Below are 25,557 nucleotides of genomic sequence, written 5' to 3'. Positions count from 1 at the left end.
CCTCATGGCAGCTCCAGGATCAAACTGCTGCAAACAAGGCCACCTTCAGCTCCCATCTCTGGTTTCTCCCCACAATCAGGCCTTGCCCTGGTCCCTGTGATGTTAGTTCTCTCAGCACGGCTTGCCAGATCCTCCAGGCTGCCCAATCCTGCCTGAGACCTGAGATCTTCAGAGATAATGATGGTGCTTTTCCAGCCTTCCCGTTCACACACACACACTCACTCATTCACATCCCACTTGATTCCCAGCTCAACCTACAGCAGAAAGAATTCCCATAACCCTAAGCGGGAGGAGCCCTCTCCGTAACCCAAAGAAAAAGGACAGGAAGGCAAGGTCCCTGGTACCCAGATTTATTTTACATTCTCTGCTTCCAGGAGGGACTTGGGGGCTGCTGGGCTGGCAGGAGGACAGCACATACCCGTTTCCCTGGAATACATCTGGGACAGGCCAGTCCTTGGAAGCCCCGCTCTTCCTGGGCACCAAGGCAGCCGGAATGATAAGCATGGCCCAGGCGCAGGGTTTGGCAGCCTTTGGGAAGAGGGAGCCTTCAGGCAAGACCTCTTGCCAGGCAGCAAATGCTAAGGAAGAGTCATGTCCATCCCCCACCACACTCCCAGGCCCAGCTGGAGGCAAGGAGGCAGAGAGGATGGCAAGCAAGCTTCAGTGACAAGGGAGAAAGCCCTCCAGGCACAGGCAGCCTTTGGTCTCTATTAGGTTAGGAAGCTGGTTCTTGTTAGAGGAACCCCATGGGGGTAAAGCTGGGAGCCGGTCCCTGTTAAAAGGAAACGCCAAAGCCGGGTGGGGGACTCAGGGGTCTGGTCTCAATAAGGCCTGAAACAGTCTCCACTTCAAAGCAGACCTCTATATTTGGGGAGTGGGGAAGGGGAGGAAATAAAAGGGCTGTTAGAGGAATGCTTGTGAGTTGTGGGTGGGAATCAGTCCAGGGGGCTTCAAGGGAGGTTCTGTAGAAAAGACTGCTGGGCTTGTCTGCAGATGCCAGCAGCTCAGGTCCTGGGGGAGGGGTGTGTGTGGTGGGGGTGTCCTCTCTCCCTCCCATAAGTGCTCTGTTCCCCACCCCATCCTGGGTGGGCTCTGAGTTGCCACGGAGACCACTCACACCGGGGCTACATAATTTCCAGGGAATGTCCCAAATTTCTGGGTCCTCCTGGAGACACCTGAAAGAGGAAAGACAAAAAGAACATTCCCCACTTTTAAAAACAGGAATGGGGTGAGCTGGTGGTGGTGGTGGGGAAGTGAGAGCCCTGCCCTCTGCTGGCAGTACCCAGAACTGCAGGTGGAATCCGGGTCCCAGGAAGGGAGGAGTCTGCTTTTCCTCACTCTTGGCCCCTGGAAGCAGAAGTGTAGATAGGCCCAGCCACGCATCATGATGTCCATAATGATGGGCGAATCTGAGCACTCAACCAACTGTGCATAACTTTGCACACAGCCCTGAATAACCCCTCAGGAAAGCAAGGAAGCAGGAGAATGAATCACAGAACTTAAGTAGGGAGGAATCTCACTGGTCTAGTACGACACCCTAATTTTAGAGACGGGGCAGGTAAGGTATATGAGAAGGCCATGTCAGTTCCCCCAAAGCATTCAGCTGCTCAGAGGTAGAAGCGGGACCAAAATCCAGGCCTCTGTCTACTACAACCCCCCAGAATTTGTGTCCTAGGGTAGAGGAGGAGAAATGCTAGGAGCTACAGGAAAATAAAATTAAATTAAAGTTCTGGACTATCCCTTCCCCTCAGGCAGCCACCCCCTTCCGTGAGCAGCTGAGGGCCCTCTTGCCCCTAGACCTTACTGATACTCCTCCCCTGCCTAGAGGGCCTCTTTTCTCCTCTCTGCCTCCCCAAATCCTCCCCTTGCCTCCCTTACTTCCTCCAGGAAGCTTTCCCTGATCTGCACTGTCCAAAATGATACTCACATGTGGCTGATAAGCACTTGAAATGTGCCAGTGTAACTGAGAAAACAACTGCTCTCAGCCTTCCCTCTAAAAGCCCTTGGGGCTTATTCCACAAAAGTGGTGCTTTTTCCTCCTGTCTTTAATAGTTGTAAAAAATAAAAAATGCAGAAGTGTACAGACTAAAATTAGAATGTGTCCCCAAGACTTCATTTAGGTGAACTTGATCAGGTGGTGCTAATAGTAAAGAACCCGACTGCCAGTGCAGGAGACGTAAGAGATGAGGGTTCAATCCTTGGGTTGGGAAGACCCCCTGGAGGAGGGCATGGCAACAAACTCCAGTATTCTTGCCTGGAGAATCCATGGAGAGAGGAGCCTGGTGGGTATAGTCTATAAGGCTGCAAAGAGTCAGACACAACTGAGCGACTTTGTACTCATGCACAAAGTGCTGTCATTTTGCCATATATATACAGCATGGTGGGCTACGAAGCCTTTGTCACAAACCTATAGTACCTATTTCAGCTGCCCCCAGTCCAGTGGTTAAGATTCTGTGCTTCCAATGCAGAGGCTGCACGTTCTATTCCTGGTCAGGGAACTAAGATACCACAAGCCGTGTGGTGTAGCCAAAAAATTCACAACTGGGCTTCCCTGGTGGCTGATGGTGAAGAATCTGCCTGCAATGCAGGAGACCCAAGTTTGATCCCTGGGTTGGGAAGATCCCCAGGGAATGGTTACCCACTCCAGCATTCTTACCTGGGAAATCCCACGGACAGAGGAACCTGGCAAGCTACAGTCCATGGGATGCAAAGAGTCGGACACAACTGAGCAACTAACACCTTAGACCTAAATTACTCCTTCCATGAGTTTGGTTTCCTTGGGGTAGGGGGATGGATTTTATGATGAATAAGAAATATTAATTTTTTAAAGCAAATTGACTTTGAAGATACAAAAAGTTAACTGCATGAAACAAAACTTGTGAATGAAAAAAAAAAAGAATGTGCCCTCAAGCCCACCCATCCAAGGAAAGGACTGCTAACGAGCTGTGTGTGCGTTGGGGGGAGAGGGGGCGGGGGGCGGGGGGGGGCGGGTGTGTGTATGTTAAGTCCCTTCAGTTGTGTCTGACTCTTTGCGACTCTATGGACTATAGCCCGCCAGGTTCCTCTGTCCATGGGATTCTCCAGGCATAAGTACCAGAGCGTGTTGCCATGCCCTCCTCCAGGGGATCTTCCCAACCCAGGGATCAAACCTGCATCTCTTACATCTACATGGGCAGGCGCAGTCTTTACCACTAGGACCACCTGGGAAGCCCCATTTTAAAAAGCTGGTGCTTCATAGTTACTGGTGTGTCAGAAGGGTGGTCAGCACTGAGGTGCTGGGATTCAGATGCCAAGACACCTCCGCAACCCTTCAGGCCCTGGAGCCTGCTGAGCCAGAGCTTCTGGATGCTCACTGCTCTCTAGGGATGACCCCATCCTCTGAAGCTGCGGCCTGGACCTGACCCGCTCACTCTGGGAGACAAGCATGCTGCGTGGTCACCGTGAACCAGGCCAAGGCCAATCAGAGACTTCCTGCTTTGGTCCTTGCCTGAGCTGCCCTTGGGTCAGCCTTGAGGGCTCGGATCTTTTTTCTCTCTCTCCTCTTGGGGGTGAGAGAGCTAGTTTCTAGCTATGGGTGGTGGGGGTGGGGACACACAGGTGAGACTTGGTCCTCTCCACCCAGGGCTCAGTGTCTCAGGAGACAAGTCCCCCCACAACCCTCCCACCCAAGGACTGCTTAGACACAGGTGTATGATGGAAGGAACAGAGGCCTGGGGGTCGGGAACCCTGCTGCCCTGAGTCCCACTGGCTTCAACAATGACCCTGAGCTAGTCTAGTTTCCTCCCAGGCCTCACCCTTCTTCAGGGAATGAGAACAGAGTGCTGGCTTTGGGAAAGCAGCCAGTGCTGGGCTGGAAGGGTGGGAGGTGGTCAGCCCATGAATCTTTGCTGAACCAGTCCTGGCAGGCAGGAGCAGCCACTCAAATCTCCATAGGATCCTGAGATAACCTTTCTGGCCTCTCCCCCAGCCCCTCCCCCCGGGACTCTGAGATACCCTTTTTGGCCTGTCCCCCAGCCCAGTCCCCTAGAACTCTGAGATGCACCTGCCCACAGCCTGCCCGCCAGGCCCACCTACCCACAAACCAGCCGTCGTCACACTGCTGCATAACGTCCACCCGGTCCCCCTCCCGCAGTTCCAGCTCGTCCTCATTCTGGGGCCTGTACTGGTACATCGCCCGGTACCTGCAGGAAACATTGCCATAGCAACCACCAGGACCCTAGCCCCTCCCAAGACCAGGCCTGGATAGTCCCGAACCAAGGTGGACACATTCTTGGAACTTCCCAGGTCCCTCCATGCTCCCATGAGTCCCTGGCCCAGCTCTGGGCATGGCGATTCTTTCTGGCTTCAGTGCCTCTGTCTGAGGCATGCTCCCACCTCTCCAAGCCCTACTCACCCACACTCCACCTCCCCTGATCTCTCAATGCCTTCAAATCTGTGCTCCACTTTGTGCACACACCCATGCTGACCTCAGCCCTGGAAACTCAGTGAGAGACGGAGGGGAGGGGTGCCCAGTGTGGGAGGCTTGCTCTCAGGCCCAGAGGTAGGAGGGACAGGTCAGGAACACTGCAGACAAGTATCCTCCCACTCCCGCACCCCCCGCCCCACACACACCCCACCAAAATCACCCATAAGCACTATGAGGACAAGCACTCCTTAGGAGAAATTTCCCAACTCCATCCTGGGTAGGGAGGGGTAAATTAATGTGTGTTCAGCACTGCCTGCAGGGTAGTCCCCAAAGCCGACGAAGCATCCCAGATGGTACTCACGGGGTCCAGTGTATCTCAGTGGTGGTGGAGGACGAGGTCCCCAGGTCCTGGGGATGGCTGGAGCCTCCAGGATGGGACAGAGCTGATCCGGAGGTGCTGAGACTCTGGGTCCACAGGAGGGCAGGCGGGCACAAGCAAGCATGAGGAAGGAGGCATGAACAGGCCTGCCCCTCTCCCCGGGAACAGCATCCCACACTACCTCATCTATCTCGCAGTCCCCATAGGACAGGGAGACCTGTCTGACTGTGACCTCACAGGTGCTGGGAAGTTGGGCCCAGGTAGGGGAGGTGGCTGATCTGCACGTGTGCACAGAGCTGGGAGCAGGAGGTGTCCTGGGCACGGGCTCTGTCTCCCCGTAACCATTTGCTGAGTGAGGGATGAACACAGGAGCACATGCCCTTGTCTGTGGTCAATGTCAGCATGACGACCAATGGCCATCACTGCCCATCAGCTACTTCCTACCAACCACCCTCTGCAGTGGGACTCGCTATCCCCATTCTACAAGCGAGGAAACTCAAACCCACAGAGATCTGCCCAAGGTCACAAAGCAGGTGAATGGCAGACACCCCGACTCCCAGCACACCCTGTTCCAAGACGCTGATACAGATAAATCCCAAGAGTGGACTCTGGAAGGTCAGGAGGCCTGTGCTGGTTTGGGAGGTCCCATCTAGAGACCCCTGCCTCCCTGGGCTGCAGCTCCAGGGTCTGGGGTCCTCAAGGACTGCAACGCAAGGTTCTCTTCGGTCACCCCACTAGACTATCCTGAGCAGTTGCGGGGGATTCCACAACGCAGAACCTCCCGGGAATGGGGAATACAGCACAGGGGGCAGGGCTCACTCTCGGGTCTGAGGCAGGTCACCTTACCTGGGTCTGGGGTCTGGACTCCTGGGGAGGGAAGGAGACGCCGGTGCGGCGAGGGGAGGTCTGGCCCCCCCAGTCAGTGGGGTCAGCTGGGCTGCGCGGTGTTAAGGGAGAGCTGGGGTGATGGACCAGGCGAGCGGTGGGCAGGCGGGGAGACGCAGGGAGCTGGGGGCCGTCATCACAGAGCCGGACCCGGGGCTCCCGGGTCACCTGCACATAGCTGGCGGGGAAGATGCCCTGGCGCCCGGTACCCGAGATGCGGCCCTCGTACCAGTGCTCATTCACCTTGCGGATCAGGCAGACACGCTCCCCCTGGTCACAGAGAGGGAGGGTGGTAGTATCTGCAGGGCCCTTGGCTGCCAGGCATAGGCAGGTGCCTACATGGGGCAGAGTCATTGTAACCTAACACCTTGCATGGAGGGGTCAGGCTTGGAGGGGACCAGCTGGTTATATACAGGTCACACAGCTCCATGGCAGGTTGGTAAGGAGCACCGCGCAGGTGTTAGCACCACTGCCATGACTGGGTCCTTTCCTGCCTCCACCTTGGAGGTCATCACCGCATCAAAACCAAACTCCCTGAGGACAGCAGGTGTGTCCCCAAGCCCACATACTGACTAGTGTTAGTGGGGCTGTCCTAGGAAGGATGGTCTCCAGCCCCCTCCTGCTCCCACCTCTCTCCATCCAGCCACCTCCTGCCCCCTCTCTCCCTAGGCTAGCTCTTCCAGGGAAACATTCACTAGGTGCATTCACGGCCTTTGCCCTCAAAATAAACCAAGAGAGACCAGTTCTGTTGCTTTCTGGGACACTACTCCATTTTCTTTTTTTTTCTTTCTTTTTGAATTTTTTGGCTGCACTGCATTGCACGTGGGAACTGAATTCCCTGACCAGGGATGCAACCTCTGTCCCCTGCATTATAAGTGCAGAGCCTTAGCCACTGGACTGTCAGGGAACTCTCAACATTCTTCAAGCTTTCTGAACCATTATCTATAGTAAAAAGAATATGTTGTAATATCAATCCAGCACACCCACACACACACACACGCCTGTGTAAGAGTTGGATGAAATACCCTTTCTACATGCAAGGTATTCTAAGACTTCCATTGTATTATTTTAAAAATGCTGATGTGATCCTCACAGCTTACCAACCTGCAACTTGAGAAAAAGCACAACTACTCTAGAAGTTTTGAACATTTTAAAAATGGGCAAGGGACTTCTCTGGTGGTTCAGTGGCTAAGACTCGGCACTCCCAATGCAGGGGGCCCAGGTTCGGTCCCTGGTCAGGGAACGAGATCCCACATGCTGCAATTAAGACCCAGGACAACCAAATAAATTAATAAAAATAAATAAATAAAAATGGGAAGGAGACTTCCTCGATGGTCCAGTGGTTAAGAATCTGCCTACCAACACAGGGGACTCGGTTTAATCCCTGGTCAGGGAACTAAGATTGTACATGCCGTGGGGCAACTAAGCCCCATGCCACAACTAGAGAGCCTGAGCGCCACAACTACTGAGCCCACATGCTCTAGAGCCCACGTGCTGTACAGAAGCCTGCATGCCACAGCAAAGAGCCTACGCAGCAAAACAATAATGAAAGTAAATGAATGAGTAAGAATTAGAATGGGCACAATTAAGGGGAATAGAGCCAGAGATTGAGAAAAAAATCTGAACCACTAGTGAAAATAGGTCTGATTTTTTTTTTTAAGAATATTTTTACTGCACACATTTACCTATATCTTCAGCTGCCCTTGCCCCGCACCCCCCGCCCCCCCCCCCCACCCCCACCACCACCCCGGCCAAGCGTACTTTTCTGAAGGAAAGCTCCACCTCCAGATCCCCCTTGAAGTTGTACTGGGCCACAGCTTCTCCGTACTCCAGCACCTGGTAGGTTGGAGGCTTGATTGGCTTGGGAATCTCATCTGCTGGCAGCACCTGGAGGAAGAGAGGACATGCGACTCAGCTTGGGTATCAACTGGGCACAGACCTGGGCTCTTGGGGAAGCAATATGAGCAAGGTCTGTCCCAGACCAGAGTGGAGACAGATACTAAACACAAGCAAGCCTGGGGGTAGCCAGCAATGAGCACAGGGCACAGGGGTAGTCAGTCCCAGAGTGCTTCTGGAGGAAGAATTTTCACCAGAGGTTATGTGGAGTGGGCATTATCAGAGTGGACAATGGCAATGCAAACAGGAGAGAGTTTAAATTGGGGCAAAGAAGGACATGAGAGGTACCAAGGAGCAGGGAACTCCTGGTAGCCTGTTCTAAAAGTGAGGATCTACCATTTCAACACTGCTTAGAACCAAGTGTCCCTCCTCCCCCTCCACTTTTACCCCACCATGTGCCCAGAGTCCCCATGCTCTCTTTGCTTCATCCTACTCAGAAAAATCAAGATGCTAATAAACTAGTTCATAATAACATATAATAACTTCCTTGGTGGCTCAGACAATTGCCTGGTGGGGCAACAGTCCATGGGGTCGCAAAGAGTTGGACACGACTGAGTAACACTTCCAGCATTTCAAGATGTAAGTGACTGATGACATGCAATACTGTATATACTTCTGGAACTTCAGAATCAGGGACATCGTTTTAAGGATAGAGGAAGTCTACTGATACCTATGAGATAAAGAGCCTGAAACAGATGACTCAATCGATGGGTCAAAGAGGAAGCCACAAAAGAAATGAGAATAGTCTGAGCTGAATGAAAAAAAAAAACCAAACCAAAATATCAACATCTGTGGTTGTAGGTAAAGCTATGCTTAGAGGGAAATTTATAGCATTAAATGTTTACATTTAGGAGAAAAAGGTTTCAGATCAATAATCTGAACTACCACTCTAAGAAACTAGAAAAAGAACTTAACACAAGCTGAATAAAGGAAATAATGAAGAGGCAGAAATCAATGAAATTGAAAACAAGAGTAGAGAAAAATCAATGAAATTGAAAGTTGGTTCTTTGAAAAGATCCATAAAATTAACCAATTTCTAGCCAGAATAAGAAAAGACAGAGATTATCAATGTCAGGAATGAAAGAAAGGACATGACTTTGGATCACAATAAACTGGAAAATTCTGAAAGCTATGAGAATACCAGACCACCTGACCTGCCTCTTGAGAAATCTGTATGCAGGTCAGGAAGCAACAGTTAGAACTGGACATGGAACAACAGACTAGTTCCAAATAGGAAAAGGGGTACATCAAGGCTGCATATTGTCACCCTACTTATTTAACTTATATGCAGAGTACATCATGAGAAATGCTGGGCTGGAGGAAGTACAAGCTGGAATCAAGATTGCTGGGAGAAATATCAATAACCTCAGATATGCAGATACCACCACCCTTATAGCAGAAACGGAAGAACTAAAGAGCCTCTTGACGAAAGTAAAAGAGGAGAGTGAAAAAGTTGGCTTAAACCTCAACATCCAGAAAACTAAGATCATGGTATCTGGTCCCATCACTTCAGGGCAAATAGATGGGGAAACAGTGGAAACAGTGTCAGACTTTATTTTGGGGGGCTCCAAAATCACTGCAGATGGTGACTGCAGCCACGAAATTAAAAGACGCTTACTTCTTGGAAGGAAGGTTATGACCAACCTAGACAGCATATTGAAAGGCAGAGACATTACTTTGCCAACAAAGGTCCGTCTAGTCAAGGCTATGGTTTTTCCAGTGGTCATGTATGGATGTGAGAGTGGGACTACAAAGAAAGCTGAGTGCCAAAGAATTGATGCTTTTGAACTGTGGTGTTGGAGAAGACTCTTGAGAGTCCCGTGGACTGCGAGGAGATCCATCCTAAAGGGATCAGTCCTGAGTGTTCATTGGAAGGACTGATGTTGAAGCTGAAACTCCAATACTTTGGCCACCTGACGCAAAGAGCTGACTCACTGGAAAAGACCCTGATGCCGGGAAAGATTGAGGGCAGGAGGAGAAGGGGACAACAGAGGATGAGATGGTTGGATGGCATCACTGACTCAGTGGACAAGGGTTTGGGTGGACTCTGGGGGTTGGCGATGGTCAGGGAGGCCTGGAGTGCTGCGGTTCATGGGGTCGCAAAGAGTCGGACACAACTGAGCCTCTGAACTGAACTGACATTAAAAGGATAATAACAAATATAGGTTCAGTCCCTGGTCTGGGAAGACACCACATGCCTCGGGGCGACTAAGCTCATGCACCTCACCTACTGAAGCCTGAGCACTCTAGACTCCGTGCTCTGCAACAAGAGAAGCCATCTCAATGAGAAGCCCATGGATCACAACTAGAGAGTGTAGTCTCGCAACTAGAGAAAGCCCAGTCGCAGCAATGAAGACCCAGCGTAGTCAAAAGTAAACAAATATTTAAGAGGATAATAATGAAATATTATGAACAACTTTATGCTGATATATTAGATAATCTGAAATTCCTTAAAAGATGCAAATACTCAATAACTCGTAGCCCCGTATCTATCAAACCCAGAACCTTGTCTCTGGATTTGGATTCTAGATTTTCCACTTAAAAACTTGGCTCTGAACCTTAGTGCATCTGTAAAATGGGGGTGATCTATCACTTTGCCAGGTTGATCGGGGGAAGGAGATGACACAAGCATATGTGATTGGTGAACTGTCTCAGACTTCATATTCTTGTCAGTTGCAATTAGATTTCTTCCCAAAAGACAGCTGAAGACGTAGGTTTTGAGAGGTGGATTCTGAGTGGTGAAAGCGGGGGATGATGAGAGGGCTGATGGCCTCCAGTACAGGAACTGAGTTGTTTGGTTCTTCCCCATGGTCTGGGCTCCACCTTTAGGCCTCCCTTAACAAACATTTCCTGGAGGGCACGAATGAGGCTGAGACTTGGCCCCTACCCCAGCTCACGGTTTCAGTCTTAGGAAACTTGCCAGGTGTGAGGGAGCAGCCAGTTCTGGAGAGGCTCCCTGGCTGGTTAAAGGGGGTCTGCATTCTCTAAGTCTCTGCAAGCCCTTCCACCCTCCTGGCAGGGCCCCTTGCTTGTCGCCCTCACTCACCTCCACGTAATTAGTGGGGAAGATGCCCAGGCGGCCATGGTGCTCTCCCTCCAGCCAGTTCTTGTCCACCTCTTTGTGGATGTAGACAATGTCACCCTTCTTCAGGGTCAGCTCCCTGAAGGCCAGAGCAAGGACATTCAGCAATCTGAAGTCCTCAGGGTCCTCCAGACTCGGCCCAGCGCCCCCGGAATCCCTCCCCACCCTCTAGGGGGGCACATTGCAGTCCTGTCCTCCCAGGGACTGCCACAGGGAAGGCAAGGGGCAGAATGGTACTTACTTAGGGGACTGGGCCTGGAAGTCAAACTTGAGCCGGGCGGCCTTCCTCTGGGCAGGGAGAGAGGACAGAGCAGGTGACCTCAGTCATTCAGCTGGCAAGTAGGCAAGAGCAGTCACAGGGACCCACCCCAGGCCCTCCTTGCACCCTGACCCTAATGGTCCCCCCCCCACCCACCCGTCCCTCGCCCCTTACCTTCTTCTCTTCCTTCCTGGCAGGGCTGCCCCCTGGATCATTAAGGTCTGTGGAGAAGCACTGCCTCAGCTTGGGAAGGCCATGTCTTGTGGGGCAGGACTGGGATGGGGCTCTGCTCCCCCCTCCCTGCCCAGGACAGAACCAGTGGGAACAGAGGGGTTCTGTGACCTTCCTGCCACCTCTGCAGGGGCACCACCTTATCTGGAGCAGTGGTGGTGATAGAGGGGGCCGTCTGGGTGAGAACAAGAGCAGGATCTGGTTCTCACCTCGAGTTGAGGAAGGGTAGACAAAGTCCCTCCGACCCAGGAAGGGGCTTCCTCCATCCGCCATCCTGTGGGGGCTCAGGGAGGAACTCGGGTAAAGTGCATTCGGGGAGCTGGAGCTCCAGGCGGAGGCCAGGCTGCGCGGGGACGCACGAGTGAGCCACCTGTCTGGAGCTTCACCCCCGACCCGGCTCCCCACTGCCCGCCCGAATGCGCCCCACCCCCATCACTCCCGCCCTTCATCTCCCCTATCCCACCCCTCCTCCTCCGGAGGCGTCTCCCAGGTCCCGGGCCCTCAGCAGGATGTCCTACTTCCCGAGTGGTCAAGGCCGGGAAAGGGTGCGGCCCGGGGGTGGGGGAGGCGGGAGCGAGCGCGGGATCCCTTCGCCGCTGTGACCCGAGCCCCCGGGCCGGGGAACTGGCTTCCGTCGGCGGACCAGGGGCGGCCCCTACCCCGGCCGACGAGCGGCGGATCGGGTCCCCGCCGGCCCTTCTCCGCGCTCCCGCCCCTCCTCCCGCCGTCGGCGTCCGGGGCTCGCCACCCCTCCCCGCGCCACGTCTCCGCCGCCACTCACCGCGCTGGGGGCCGCGGCTCCCGGGACCGTCGGGGCGCCTGAGAGCTCTGTGCCGGAGACGGGCGCGGTCAAGGCCCGGGACGCCGCCTCCGGAAAAGTTTGCGGCCGGGAAGGGAGCGGGAGGGGGAGCGGGAGAGGAGGGGCGGGATGGACGCGGGGCTGCGGGCCGGGAGCGGGAGGAGCGAGGAGCTGGGGGAGGGACCGCGGGTGTGGAAGGAGGAGGGAAGGCTGGGACATGGGGCCCCGGGGCTGAGGTCCCGGGGCCGAGGGACCCCTCCGGCTCCGAAGGGCAGGCTGACGTGGAGTTGGCCCGGGGAGGGCTCTTAGGGGTCGCTAGGAACAGTGATCGCCCGCACTTTAGGGAGGAGACTTGGATGGAGTCGCCCAAAGTCCCGAGTGCAGCTGGAGGCGATGCCTCTCGTCAGCCTGCCCCTCCCACCAAAGCCATGCCTGCACGGCTCGGGGTTCCTGCGCCCACCAGGAGGGCCCCGGGGGGCCAGTACCTTGGGGGACGGCTGCCCAGTCTCTATTGCCCGCAGGTCCTTGTCCAGCTCGGCGCTCAGCTTGGCCAGCTCTCTCTCCAACAGGACCTGGGGGCGGGTTGTGCGGAGAGAGTTGGGCCAGGGGCAAGGTGGGGGGCGGGGAGTATACGGTGGCGGGTGCTGGGCTGGGTGAAAGTCAGGCGTGAGAAGCCCAATGGCAACACGTCAAAGCACGAGGCGCTGGGGTAAAGGGCAGGCTCAGGGCGCGGGGCCAGGCCAGGCTGACTACCTCTGGGCCTGCCAGGAGGTGTGTCTTGGGGTGTCAGGAGGGCCCTTCTTGCTGACCCAGCTCACCCATCCCTTACTCCCAGGGTAACACTTTAGTATTTCCTGATTGTTTCAGGACCATGTGCTGTCAGGTTCCTCTCTATTCAGGAGCCTACCAGGCTCCCTACTTCCTCTCCTGTCAAGTCTTTTATGGCCCTCTACAGCCTGGCTTCACTCTCCCCAACCCCGCCCTCCCTCCCACAGCCAGTCCAGCTGCTGAGTGTTACATACACACACACAAGCCCTTCCAGCCCCTGCCTGTGTTACTCCCATCCTGGGCACCCCCTCTCTTTGCCTGGCCTCCAAGCTCCATCTTCCAAGAATACTTCCTGACAATTCCAGTCCACACTGATCAGTCTCTTCTCAGCCTGCTGTGATGAACACACAATTTTCAACACGTGTTTACCGAGCACCTACTGTATGCCAGAGGCCTCCCTGGTGAGTCAGACGGTAAAGAATCTGCCTGCACTGCAGGAGACCTGGGTTCGATCCCTAGGTTGGGAAGATTCCCTGGAGATGGGAATGGCTACCCCACTCCAGTATTCTTGCCTGGAGAATTTCATGGACAGAGAAGCCTGGTGGGCAACAGTCCATGGGGTTGCAAAGAGTCAAACATGACTGAGCAACTAACACTTTCACACACTGTATGCCAGGCACTGTCCTAGATGCTGGGGGTACAGAGCTAAACTGTATGGGACTGGAGTGGGTCAGAGTTTTGAATCCATGGCCTTGGCCCATGGTCATGGGGACCTTGACCACCCAGAAAATCCCTCACTGGTCCCCCAACGTATTGTGTCCATTCCCGCCCACCTGCCCATAGTACGCACCTCAATGGGCTGGGAGGGCTTCTCAACAGGGTCGTCTACCAGTGGTTTCTTGGGCTAAGAGTGGGAAGAGTGAGTCAGAGGGGGTGAAATCGTTCCCCCAATGCACGATTCAAGGTACATCCTTTTCCAGAGAACCAGGCCCACACACCTTCTGCCCAGTCTCTAGTTCTTGCAGAAACTGGTTCCAGGATTCTTCCGTCCAGATATTGTCCGCTTTCTCTCGGCGTCTGAGCACCTGCATGGCAGGGAGTAGGCATCAGCTTGAAGAGAGCAGTACCCAGACACTGGCCAGGCTCAAAAAGCAGGCTTTCAGCCACTGTCCACTTCCGTGCCCATCAGCACCCTCCCCAGAATTCCAGGATCTTCTGGCTGCACAGGCTCCAAGATGAAGAACAGCTTTACCTGCGCTTGCAGCAGAAAGTTGTGTCCGACTCTTTGCGACCCCATGGACTATACAGACTATACCAACTATTGCAGCAGCAGAAGGCCTGACCAAAGAGCATGGTGATGGGGGAAGTGCTGGGCAGGGAGAGGGGATGCTGGGCAAGCTACCTGCTTTGAGGTCTGGTGCAGGGAGGAGGGTGCTCCAGGACTGCAACTGAAGGTGCTTCTAAGAGACTCTTCAGAGACGTCCCAGCTTCTTCTAAAGAAAGGAAAGACATCTTTCAGTTTCCTTTTAGGGAAACAGGGGCAGGCGTGAGTACACAGTCCTGGGAAGGGAGCTGCACCCCCTCCCCACCTGCTCTGGGCTGTAGAAGCAGTGTTAAACAGTAAAATGTTATTAGCTCTGAATTCAAATTCCAGCCCCACCACTTAGCTGTGTCTCCTTTGGTCTTAGAGCCTCTGATTCAACACCTATAATATGAGAATGACTCCCACTTTTATAAGGGTATGGGGAATCTTAGGTGAGGGAACATACCTGAGACACCCAAGACAGGGGCTAACATGTACACATCTGCTCCAGAAGTGGCCAGTCCCTTTCCTGCTGGCCTTGGTGAAATATCCTGCATTTGGTTTCTGTCTGGTCCCATGACTGTGGGTATGTATGTCTGTGCAGCTTCGATGAATTTGGTCGCCATGACCAAGTGGTCTTGCACCCATACCCAAGGGTGTGAGACTATATCTTAGTTCCCGGAAAACCCAGGTCAGGGGAAAGAACCTGCAGGCCTGACCCAGGAGCTCTGAACAAGTTACTTCTGCTCCACAGGTCTCCGTTCCCTGAGGTGCTAGATCATTGATGTCATCTGTCACAGTTACCTGAGTGTCCTTCCAGGACTCCCTTCTTGGCTGGCTGAAATCGTCCAGTTTCTGCTGAGTTTGAATATTTCCACCAAGTGGAACCACTGTACCAAGCTTATCAAGTGATGGAATGTCTGAGGGGAGGGTCAGGATCTGTCTGCTGTTGCTATGACTCTACTCTAGGAAGAACATCACTAACAACAGTGATATGAGAGTGGAATACATTGTTCCTAATTTAGGGAAGCTCTAGTCATAATTGGAAGACAGATGCTGAAGCTGAAGCCCCAATACTTTGGCCACCTGATGCGAAGAACTGACTCACTGGAAAAGACCGTGATGTTAGGAAAGATTGAAGGTAGGAAAAGGGGACAACAGAGGACGAGATGGTTAGATAGCATCACTGACTCAATGGACATGAATTTGAGCAAACTCCAGGAGATAGTGGAGGACAGAGGAGCCGGGCATGCTGCAGTCCATGGGATCACAAAGAGTCGGACATAACTGAGCAACTGAACAACAACTAGTCATAATCAAGCTTGTATGATAATCATGTTTGTGGAGATGTGCAGTGTACTTTGATCTTCATGCCACCCTCTGATTCCCATTTAATAGATGGAGCTAGAGAAGCTTAGACTGGTTACCTTGGTCAAGGTCACGTGGCTAGTGCAGCACACTGGTTTGAATCCAGAGGTGCACGTGCATGCTCAGTTGTGTCCAAATTTTTGCGACCCCGTGGACTGTAGCCCGCCAGGCTCCTCTGTCCATGGAATTTTCCAGGCAAGAATCCAGAAATCTGGGTCCAAATCTTGACCAAATCTTAGTCTCTACCTTATTGATGATGCCAAGAGCCACAGCCCGGTTAAGGCCAGGCTAATGAGGTCACTCTGTTCCCAGAAAGGAATCAGAAACTCATTAGTGACACTGTGACAGAGAGCCTCCTGATTCCTGAGGTTGGGCTGAGCCCCTGCAGCTTGGGCTGAGCTTGTGTGGTTTTCTTAGAAAAGATGCACTGCGTCCTTGACCTGTCTGCACGGTTCCTCTCTCAGTGGCATCTAGGACAAAGCCTGTGGTCCTCTATGCCCCTTGTTTTCTCGCAGGCTTCAGAATGGATGGCTGCAGGTCCACGCCTAGCCACAGGCTACCCCACTCTCCACCCCAAATGAGGCATGGACCTTTGCGGTGATGAATTCCTGCCGCCAAATACAGAGGCATCCCAGGCAGTGCTGACCACAAATAGCGGTCAGGTCATCCCCCTTTGGCTCTGGTGGCATGGAGGATCTCAAGCAGTGAGAACCCTGAGAAGGGGCAAAGCCATGGGCAAGAGCCTGCTGGCCTGGTCCGAGACTGTGCCAGCTGTGGCCACCAGGGGGTGCCCAGTCCCCTCAAGGAAGCCAGCACCCCTCTGCAGCTCTGGGGCCCTCCCCTTGATGACTCACCCACTCAGAGGCGACTTCTGGTTTGACCTGGCAGGTGGTCTTTGCTGGGGCCCTGGATGCCTTGAGTTTGCAGATGTGGCACAGGAAGAATCCACTGAAGTGAGAGAAAATAAACAGGGGCAATGGAAGGTGAAAGCTGGGGTTGGGGGCACCTGGGTGACCATGGAAGGTTCTGGCCCACCCCTACCCACGCTCCTGGGTGGCTGGTGGGAACAGGGGTGATCCTCTGGACCAGTAACTATGGGCTGGGTGCCAAGAGCTTTACACTCTTCACCACACCTTTGAAACATCTCTGGGGTGTTCCCGTTTTACACGTGAGAAAAGAGAGGCCCAGAGAAAACAGAGCCAGGGCTAGGCATTTGCTGGACAGTGACTCAGAGGCTCTGAATTATTAATACCGTGGACCAGGGGATTTGGAGCTCACGGAAATGGGCTGTACAAAATTCACAAGTTGAGCTGAGCCAACTGGGGAGCCCCAAAGCCAGGCGTGGCTGCAGGGAGGGGTAAATGCGGGCGCCGGGCTGAGGCATGCCACCCCCCAAACCCCTGCCTTCACCTTTGGGTGCCTCCTCGAAGGTCCAGTCCAGCTGTAGGTCTAGGGTAGCAGAAAGGACTAGGTCAGGGTGGGGGCAGCAAGCAAGAACAAGGATGGGGAGCCCTGGGAGGCAGCCCCAGAGGCTCCCAGTCCCTCCTGCCTAAAGCAGGGGCCCAGGGGCTGAGTCAGAGCCTGAAAAATGTCTCGAGGGAGGGAAGGAATTAGGAGGGCAGTTCTCAGGAGGGCTTGAAATGCCTCTGGCTGCCTTAGGGCCTGAGCGAGCCAAGAGGGCAGTGGCCTTGCCCAAACCCTCCTCCCCGTCCCTCCCTACATTCCCACACACACCCTCTCCCTGACCTTTGGAGACCTGCCCTGCCAGGTCAATTTGGTGAATTCCACTTCCCCTTCACCCTCTTGCCCTTTCTGCACCCTCTTCTAAATCTTCGCCCTTTCCCCAGACCCACTCTTCAAGGTGCTCAGGACTTTCTGGGGCCTCCAAGGAAGAGCTACTGACCAGCCAACCCTCTTGATTTCCTTGGCACAGAGACACGTAACCACAGCTCTGACCTTAAACGCAAACCACAACCCCCCTCTCCGGATCCCACACCTTCCTCCAGTTCTTGGAGTTTTCTGCTTTCCTTTGCAGCCAACTACTGGCCATAAGGGGCTTCCCGGGTGGCGCTAGTGGTAAAGAACCCACCTGCTAATGCAGGAGACATAAGAGACACAGGTTCAATCTCTGGGTTGGGAAGATCCCCTGGAGGAGGGCAGGGCAACCCAGTCTAGTATTCTTGCCTGGAAAATCCCATGAACAGAAGAGCCTGGCAGGCTACAGTTCATAGGGTTGCATGCATGCTGGCCATAAGAAACTCAGTGTCTTCAATTCCACTTCCTGATAATCAGGCTTTCAGCCTGAGCCACCCTCATCAAGGACTCCAGTGACCTCCATGTTACCAGATCAAATGGTCAGTCCCACTTGATCAGCAGCAGCCTCAGTCACAGAGGTTCACTTCCTCCTTTAGAAATTTCTTGTCACTTGGCTTCAGGGAGACTACTCTGGTTTTCCTCCTGCCTCCCAAGCTGCCCCTTCCCAGGCAGCCTAGTTGATTCCTGCCCATCTCTCCAAGCAAGTGCTTCAGGCTCAGTCCCTGGGCCTCTGTCTCTCCATCTCCCTCGGTGATCTGGTCCAGTCTTCTACCTTAAAAAATATTGCCTATTCCAGGGACTCCTAACCTTAGTTGTACATCGGAGCTACTTGGGGGACCTTTACACCAAAAGTCTCTTTGAGTGGGTCCTTGGTATTTCCATCTGCAGCTTAAGCCTCACCCTAGGAAATACAGACCTGTTTATCAGCTGCCCAGTGGCTCAGTGGTAAAGAATCTGCCTTCAATGCCAAACATGCAGGTTTGATCACTGGGTGGGGAAGAGCCCCTGGAGAAGGAAATGGCAACCCACTCCAGCATTCTTATCTGGGAAAATTCCATGGACAGACAAGCCTGGTGGGCTATGGTCCATGGGATCGATAAAGAGTCAGACATGACTCAAAAACATCAACTGCCACTTGTATGAACCGTATCTAAAATGGAACGCCCCTTAGATTTGCACACACACACAACCCCTCCCTGCCTTTCCTGTGTGTATATACACTTATAAAGGGCAACTTCATAGATTCACTCAGGTTTAAACTCATCCCTGACTGGTCTCTTTCATGCCACATCCAATCCATCATCAAATTACCATGATTCTGTCTCCAGAATTCCACCAGGCCCGCTGCTACTGCCCTGATCTGAGACACTGTCGTCTTTAGCCTGGATTCTGGCCAGACCTCCTGACTGGTCCCTTGCCTCCACTCGGCCCCATCTCTTCCCCACCTGGCAGCCAGAGGGAGTCACTTCAGCCACCACCTGTCAGAGCCTGTCACTTACTCTTCAGCTCAGAGCCTCCCAGGGGCTCCTCAGTTCTTATAGAGTGAAAGCCCAGGGCCCTGGGTGACCTGACCCCAGCATCTTTGTGTTCCATCTCCACCACGTGTCCCTCTCACTGCAGTCCAGGCCCTCTCTGTGGCCCCAGAACAAATCTGGCCTACTCTGCCTCTGGGTTCCCCATGCTTCCCAGGCAGCAACATTCCTCCCCCAGCCCTGCAGGGACAACTCCTTCACAACCTTAGCTCTCAGCTCAGACGCCATTTCTCAGGGGCCTTTCCTGACCAGCCCACGTGAAGTGGCAGCCTTCCTGCCCTGGGCACTCTCCTGACCTTTTCTCCCTAGCCCTTACCACCATCTGCCATATTAAATGTCTATGTGTTTATTCTGTGATGCCTTCTGTCTCAAGCTTCACTAAGGCAGGAACAACCTTTTTTTGTTCCCTGTTTTGTCTTTAGCACCTGGAATAGTAGTCAGCAAACAGCAAGTGCTAAACACATGGTTAAGGGGCTGACTGGACCAATGTGTGACTGCACGGCTTCCCAGGCCCTCACTGGCGATAGTGTCTGGTCACTGTTCCCCATACAGGGAGGAGATTGGCAGTTCCCTCCTTTGGCCTGTTTTAGCAACAACTCACCACAGAGCCTAGGGTGAGTGGAGACACTTCCCGGACAGGTAAGTCCCCTTGTCTACCTCTCGCTCCCCATGCCCCAGGGGCCCAAGCCCACTCAGGCAGAGAGAGGGCCCCAGAAGGGGGTCTCACCCGGCATTTTCCGGTGGATCTGCTTGAACATTCTTCGATACCAGTCCCTGGGGCTGTCAACACTCTGGGATCAAAGAAGGCAAAGTCAGGCCACCCTCCCAACATCAAGCCACAGACATTTTTCCTCGTTGGGTCTTTTCTCTGGCCACCCTTGAAGCCTCCCTGGGTGGGCTGTTGTGACATCTTTAGTAACAATACCTCCGTGTCGTCTGTTATGTTTGAGTAAGATGTACAGAAGGGGGACATCTCTGGTGGTCCAGTGGTTAAGACTCAGTGCTCCCAATGCAGGGAGTGTGGGTTCAATCCCTGGTCCGGGAACTAAGATCCCACATGCCGTGTGGCGTGGCCAAAAATTTTTTTTTTCAATTATAAAAAAAAAATTACCCAGATATATGGAAGAATCTCCACCAGTGATGACCCTTAAATTGTGAGATCTGGGGTGGCTTATATACGTTTTTTTCTTTCTATGTATTTCTGATGATTCTACAGAGAACATGTGTTTCTATGTAATGAAAAATAAACAGTATTGGTGGGGGGTAGGGTAGGAAGGTATTTCACATCCTCTACCTCACCTGTGACGCCAAAGAACCTTGGGAAGCAGAGGGCTGTGGTACCCATCTGAGTCTCCAATAAGGAACTAGAGGCAGACAGCTGGCTCAGGATAGGCCTGGGAGTGATGGAAGGGCAGGTCCTCCCAGCATAAATCCTTCAGGTCCTCCAAGCTTGCTGCTCCATCAGGCCTCACTCAGGACGCTTTCATTCACCCGTTCAGTCAGTCACTTACTCAGCAACCATTTCACCAGTGCCGTGCCAGGCCCAGGGCCATGAATGGGGGAGCAGGGCAGTCCCTGCCAGGGTCAGCCCTTACAGTAGTGGCTCTCTACCATTGAGAACCTATGGGGTAGTCTAGAACTGCTCCCCTCCGCCAAAAAAAGTCACTTGTACAATTCAGACATGCCAGAGTGCTCATAATTTTATGGGGCTCATATCCCCTGGACCCATAATGGTTGAACCCCTGCTTTAGTCTTGGGAACCCCTGCTTTAGTTTTGGGAACAGCCTTTGTGTCAGAGGTGGAACTCAGGGTGGACCCCTGGGCCCCACCTATCAGCAGCCCCAGTCCTGGACTCACAGATCGGGGCGCAATTGGCATGCCGCTCTCATCCACAGGCCCGATGCCCTCATACTTGACCCAGCGCTTGTCGCGCCGTTTGCTGTCCTTGGTCCATGTGGCTGACCACTTCTGGGAATGCTGGGAGGCAGGGGTCTTCTGGTTCCCAGGGGGCCGGCTCCCAGGGCCCGGCCAGGTCTGATACCAAGCAGGGTCTGTGGGGTCCATGGAGAGGCGCTTCAGCAAAGGGCCCCACCTAGGCTTGTTTGTCCCTCAGCTCCTCAGACCACTGAGCCCTGTGGGTTCAAAAGTTTCAACAACCCCTTGTTTGTCTAAGTTGATGACGCAGACTCTACAAATGTCCTCATCCTTGGCAGGACCACAGGGTTCTGTTTGTTTACTTTTTAGTTAAAGTGAATGAAAATGGATTTTATCTTGAGAAATCTATGCCTGTCCCTACCCCACCCTGCTTTGTTGGGGATGTCCTCAGAGTTTTTAGAATGAGAGCTGGAATTGTCACACACAGAGAATGCTAGAGGCATCTCTAGCTGGGGAAGACAGTAGGGTGTGGCAGAAAAGGGCCCGGGGCTGGGGGCAAAGACCTGAGTGCAGATCTATTGGCTGAGTGTCTTAGGCACAGCAATCAACCTCATTGTGCCTGTTTCCAACTTCTGTAAAATGAGGGTAGTCACAGCAGAGCTGCAGGGAAATCTAATGTGTGTGACTGTGTTCAAGACAGTGCCTGAACACAATCGACCCACCAGGGGCAGAAACTCACTCACCAGCACCTTTGGCCTCCGGGTGTAACAACAAAAGGGCTTCAGGGCAGGATGGACCAGTGTTTGAACCTCAGCTCAGCCTCTGCGACTGAACACCCCTGAGATATGGGTCCTTCACTGCAAAGATGCTAATAATGACACCTTACCTTGCCAGGCTATGGAGGGATGAAGTGAGGTAAGACCTGGAAAGTGTCTTTACAGTGTCCAGGATTTTCTACGTGCTTACTGACTATTTGTTAAATATGTAAACTACTCAACACATTGGCTGCCTCAAAGGAATGCTCTATAAATGTTGCCATCCTCCTAAAGAGAGAGGCCCTGGGGGTGGACGTGCACCCAGGAGGTTCCAGGAATCTCCCAGACCCTGTGGGCTGGGCTGGGCTGGGCTGGGCTGACTCACAGGAGCCCAGGAGCTGGCAGAGTCCCAGAGCTGTCTCTGCAACCTTCTGCTGGGCTGCTGCATACAGACGGGGGGCGGGGGCAGCCCTTAGGGGGTGTGTCTTGAGTTCAGCGCCCATCCCTTCTTCAGCCCACCTATGCTCACATTCCTTCAGCCTCCATTCCCAATCCAAGCCGTCCCCTGGCCTGCTGGAGGTCCCCCTGGCTTAAGGCTATGTTCCCTGCACATTTCCTTCCCCCTGGCAGTGGGTGGGGGAGGCAGGGGAAGGGATGTGTCAGCCTGGTCTCTACCACAGCAGTTTCACTCTCACAGGCCAGCAAGTGCCTACAGGGAGGGGTGGTGAGCTGAGCTCACTGGCCCCAGGGCCTTGAGAGACTTTCACCCACCTCCTGTCCCTCCAGCTGACCCAGGGTGGGTGCCAGAAGGCTGAGCCCAAGAACCTCTGACTGAACCCCTCCCCAACCCCTAACCCTGAAGCTGGTTTTCCCAAGCAGACCCACCTGGGTGTCTGGAAGCATCTCTCCTCGGTGGCAAGTACCCATTGCACACAGTCCTGGGCGCAGGGTCATGGAACTGGAAATTAAGGGTGTTGGAGCCACCATTCCGGATCACGGGCACCTGTGGGGAGGGGCCAGGAGCAGCAGCTCAGGCCCAGAGGGTTCTGCAGGAGGGCAGGAAGGATGGCTAAAAGGTGAGGGCTGGACCCTGTCTGGTGAACCAGCGAGGCTCTCTAGAGCTGTCATCCACCCTACTTCCTGTGCTGATCCTCTTGCTGCCCCCTGACCTGTCCTGAGGCCCTCTCCCCAAGTAGGGGCCCACAGTACCCGCTTCCCTTGCTGTCTCACTCACCCGTGTCCCCTGGGCAGATGACCCTACGTGGGCCAGGAGGTGGCCTGGGATGAAGTCATCCAGGCTGAGTCCAGCTGGGAGGCTGTGGGGTGGGGCCTGCATGCTCGGGTCAAGGCTGGAGAGCTGCTCCTCAGCGTGTCCTCTGTGGGGAAGGAAGAAGGAAGGGGGAGCCCTGCTGGGTCCAGGCTGCCCCTGTCCTCTGGGTTCAACCTTGGGGCTGTGGGAGGGAGGGGGTCGGGCCAACTGGGTGGGAGCTCAGAGACCCAGGAAACAGGCAGCAGTGGGCACCCGCCTTCAGGCTGCCCGTGCAGGCTCCTAGAGGCACAATGGGCTGCTTGTTCGGCCTCGGGCAGGAGCTCTGGGTGGGAGTGGGGGAGGGGGAGGCCGGGCAAGGAGGAGGAGGAGGGAAGCTGGCTGGAGCACACCTCCAGTGGCCAGCCCCTTTGGGGCTCTCACTGCACAGCATGGCCCTCTCCCCCGGAGGGAAGGCAGAGGGAACTGGGGCAGCTGGCAGAGGCGGGCCCGGGTACCAGGACTTTGTTTCAGTTCCCTCTGCCACCCCCAGGCCCCGTGAGCATCTGCTTGCCAGCGGGCACAAAGGGTTAGTCAGGCAGTGGGGTGGGGAGCGGCCACCCGCCCACTGCCCAGCGGGGCCAAGATTCTAGGGAGGCTGGGCATGTCCAGTCCGCAGGAAACATTCGTTCTGAGCTCAAAGTAGTATCAGCTCCCTTCTTTGGCTTCTTGGCTCAAACCGAAGCCTCACAGGACTCAGGGTGTCATGAGGGGTCAGGTGGCTTGGGCCGGGGCTTGGGCGGGACAGCGAGTTAGTGGGTGAGCGGGGAGTTGGCACAGGGAGGTGGTGCTGTCTCACATGCACACACATAGAGGTGTGCACACACCCCACTTTCTCCTACACCTCCAGGCTGTCTTTTAGACAGAGGGTCTTCCAGGGAGCATCATGCCAGACAGGCCAGCTGGGTCTTTCCGCCCCAGGCAAAGGAGAGGTCAAGAGACAGGGCTCCCACATTCAGGAGAGGAGGCAATGGGGTTTTCCACCAAAGAGCTGAGCTGCCCAGGCCGTCCTGTCCCCCCTCACCTGTCCTGCTGAACGTGGCTAGAGGCTGAGCCAACATCGGCCACCTTCTGGCGCTGAACCGGTTCTGGCACTTTTGTTTAGAGTTAAGGCTTGCGTGTGCCTGTGGGGTCTAGGGGCTCACAGGAGGGTGGCAAGGACCTTGTGAGGTGCTGTTTGTGTAGCATGGAGTGTTAGCACGGTGGATGCTTAAGATGGTGAATGGAGTGTAAGAATGTGGCTTGTGCAGGGTTACTGGGTCGGGGGTCATGTGAGCAGTATGGGAATTGTAGGTACAGAGGGGGTTCAGCTGAATAGTAGGTGGGAGGTATGCAGTGGGAGGTGGTGTGCAGCTGGGGGGGTCGTATGAGCAGTGCAAGTGTGTGGAGACCAGAGCGAATGAAGGTGCCACGGGGGCTGTGACTACTGCTGTACCCAGTTTCTGCTCAGCCATAGTGGGGCTGTAGGGTACAGACAAAGCTGGGGGCAACTCTCTGACTTTAGTCAGGGAGTGGCAATTCCTTCTGACATTTGAGAAGGCCTACTGGGGACACAGCTTTTCCGGGCCTATCCCTAGCTGGGGCGGCAGGGGAGATTGAACGGCTGAGGCTGGAGGAGGGGCAGCTCACCAGCTGGATCCAATTAGGACTCCTACCAAAAGCAAACAGGCAGACACACCCCAGTTCCCGGCTACTCTCCCCCACCCTGCGGGGGAAACTGAGGCAGGGGAGAGTAGGAGGTCTGGAGCCCCGGGGGCATGCTGATTCCTAGGCGCAACCCCACCCCAGACAGCTGACAACGGAGGCCAAGATGCAAGGTCAGCACAGGCAGCCCTGATCATCAGCTGACCCAGCCTCCTTCCCTCTCACTGCCATACCCTGCTGCATTCCCTGAGAACTGCCCTGTAGGAGGAAGGGGCCGGTAGGAGGTCTGATTCTTCAGGTGCGGCTCATCCTTGGTGGCCCAGCTGTCTGACCCTCCCTAACACGCACGCTGTGATGCACCTCTCAGGATACGCAGGAGTGGGTGGGGAAGGATGGGCTGAGTGTTCCTCCGGTATCAGGAGGTGCTAAGGAGGACTTCTCATAGGGAGGATGGGGCAGTGGGTCCCGCATCTGGCAGAGAACAGAGGGGGACAGGAAGTCCCCAGGTCCTCCCTTAAATCGGACAGCCCTTCACCCCTAACGGCTGAAAAACGTGAAATAGCCCACTGTAGTCGGCAGACGCCTTCCTCCCTCCAAGAACTGCGTTGACTTTGGGGGCTTGAGCCTCAGGCGCATCCCAGGGGTATTTTCCAGCTACAAGTCCACGACAAGTTCAGGTTTTCTAGACTTTCGCCTCATCTGGATTAAGGGGGGACTTCTCACCTCTTTCCCCCAGCCCCGAGAGTTTGGGACCAGGACCCCCGAGGGAGGGGCTTCCAGCGTTCCCCCGGGTTGGAGTGCGGGTCCCTCCCGGACTGCAGCCCCCGCCTCCTCTCCGCCACCTCTCCTCCGGGGCACCTACCTTCCCTGGAGAGCAGGTGGAGGGGACTGCGGACGCCCGAGAGGACACAGGAGCATCTCTGCGCGGCTCCTGCCTGGCGCGGCCGCGGCGGGCCCTCGGGGAGCGAGGGCAGGGAGAAGTCCGGGTTGTGCCGTCCGCCCTTGTGACCGGATCAGGACGGGCTCCGCGAGGCCGGGCGCCCGAGGAGGAAGAGGGGGATCGGCGGGGCCGGAGAAGTGGGGACGAGGGCGACGCTGGGAGCAAGGACCGTGAGAGGCGCGCGGGGCCGGCAGGCGCGCGGGCAGAATGTGTCTCTCCCTGTGATCTGGCCCCTGGGCCGGACTGGGGTGGAGGGCGGGGGCTCTGGCCGGCCGGGGCGCGAGAGCGCTCCCCGTCGGGGTGCGAGCGGGCGGG

The 25,557-nt window shown here is 54.8% G+C and overlaps 1 protein-coding gene across 9 annotated transcripts; it reads right to left on the bottom strand.

Moving 5' to 3' along the window:
• Positions 1-334: 334 nt before the first annotated feature.
• SORBS3 (sorbin and SH3 domain containing 3) lies at positions 335-25,554 on the bottom strand. 9 transcript variants are annotated; one of them, XM_052644906.1, is made up of 21 exons: positions 25,165-25,546; positions 22,587-22,728; positions 22,238-22,355; positions 20,580-20,773; positions 19,450-19,513; positions 16,786-16,824; positions 16,230-16,323; positions 14,107-14,197; positions 13,703-13,789; positions 13,555-13,608; positions 12,422-12,508; positions 11,919-11,965; positions 11,347-11,480; positions 11,081-11,127; positions 10,889-10,935; positions 10,612-10,726; positions 7,431-7,556; positions 5,631-5,939; positions 4,767-4,870; positions 4,075-4,181; positions 335-1,175 (listed from the first exon to the last, which is right to left on the bottom strand). In XM_052644906.1, the coding sequence occupies exons 1-21, from the start codon at positions 25,218-25,220 to the stop codon at positions 1,114-1,116; spliced, it is 2,124 nt and encodes a 707-aa protein (XP_052500866.1). In that variant the 5' UTR covers positions 25,221-25,546; the 3' UTR covers positions 335-1,113. The 9 variants fall into 9 exon arrangements, with proteins under 9 accessions (XP_052500866.1, XP_052500867.1, XP_052500868.1 ...); XM_052644907.1 differs by having other exon boundaries at positions 22,238-22,310; XM_052644908.1 differs by lacking the exon at positions 25,165-25,546 and adding an exon at positions 23,683-23,718.
• Positions 25,555-25,557: the final 3 nt, after the last annotated feature.

Source organism: Budorcas taxicolor, chromosome 8, assembly GCF_023091745.1.
Source record: "Budorcas taxicolor isolate Tak-1 chromosome 8, Takin1.1, whole genome shotgun sequence".
Taxonomy (NCBI): Eukaryota; Metazoa; Chordata; class Mammalia; order Artiodactyla; family Bovidae; genus Budorcas; species Budorcas taxicolor.
Note: the sequence above shows the minus strand (reverse complement) of the source record. Positions and strands in the feature narration are given on the sequence as shown.

Bases quoted from the DNA above. Each gene is read 5' to 3' on its own strand.
- SORBS3 (XM_052644906.1), bottom strand. From the start codon at position 25,220: ATGCTCCTGTGTCCTCTCGGGCGTCCGCAGTCCCCTCCACCTGCTCTC. The intron at 19,514-20,579 runs GTGAGTCCAGGA...CTTTGATCCCAG, and splicing joins TGCCAATTGCGCCCCGATCT to AGTGTTGACAGCCCCAGGGA. The intron at 10,936-11,080 runs GTAAGGGGCGAG...CTCCCTGCCCAG, and splicing joins CCAGGAAGGAAGAGAAGAAG to AGGAAGGCCGCCCGGCTCAA.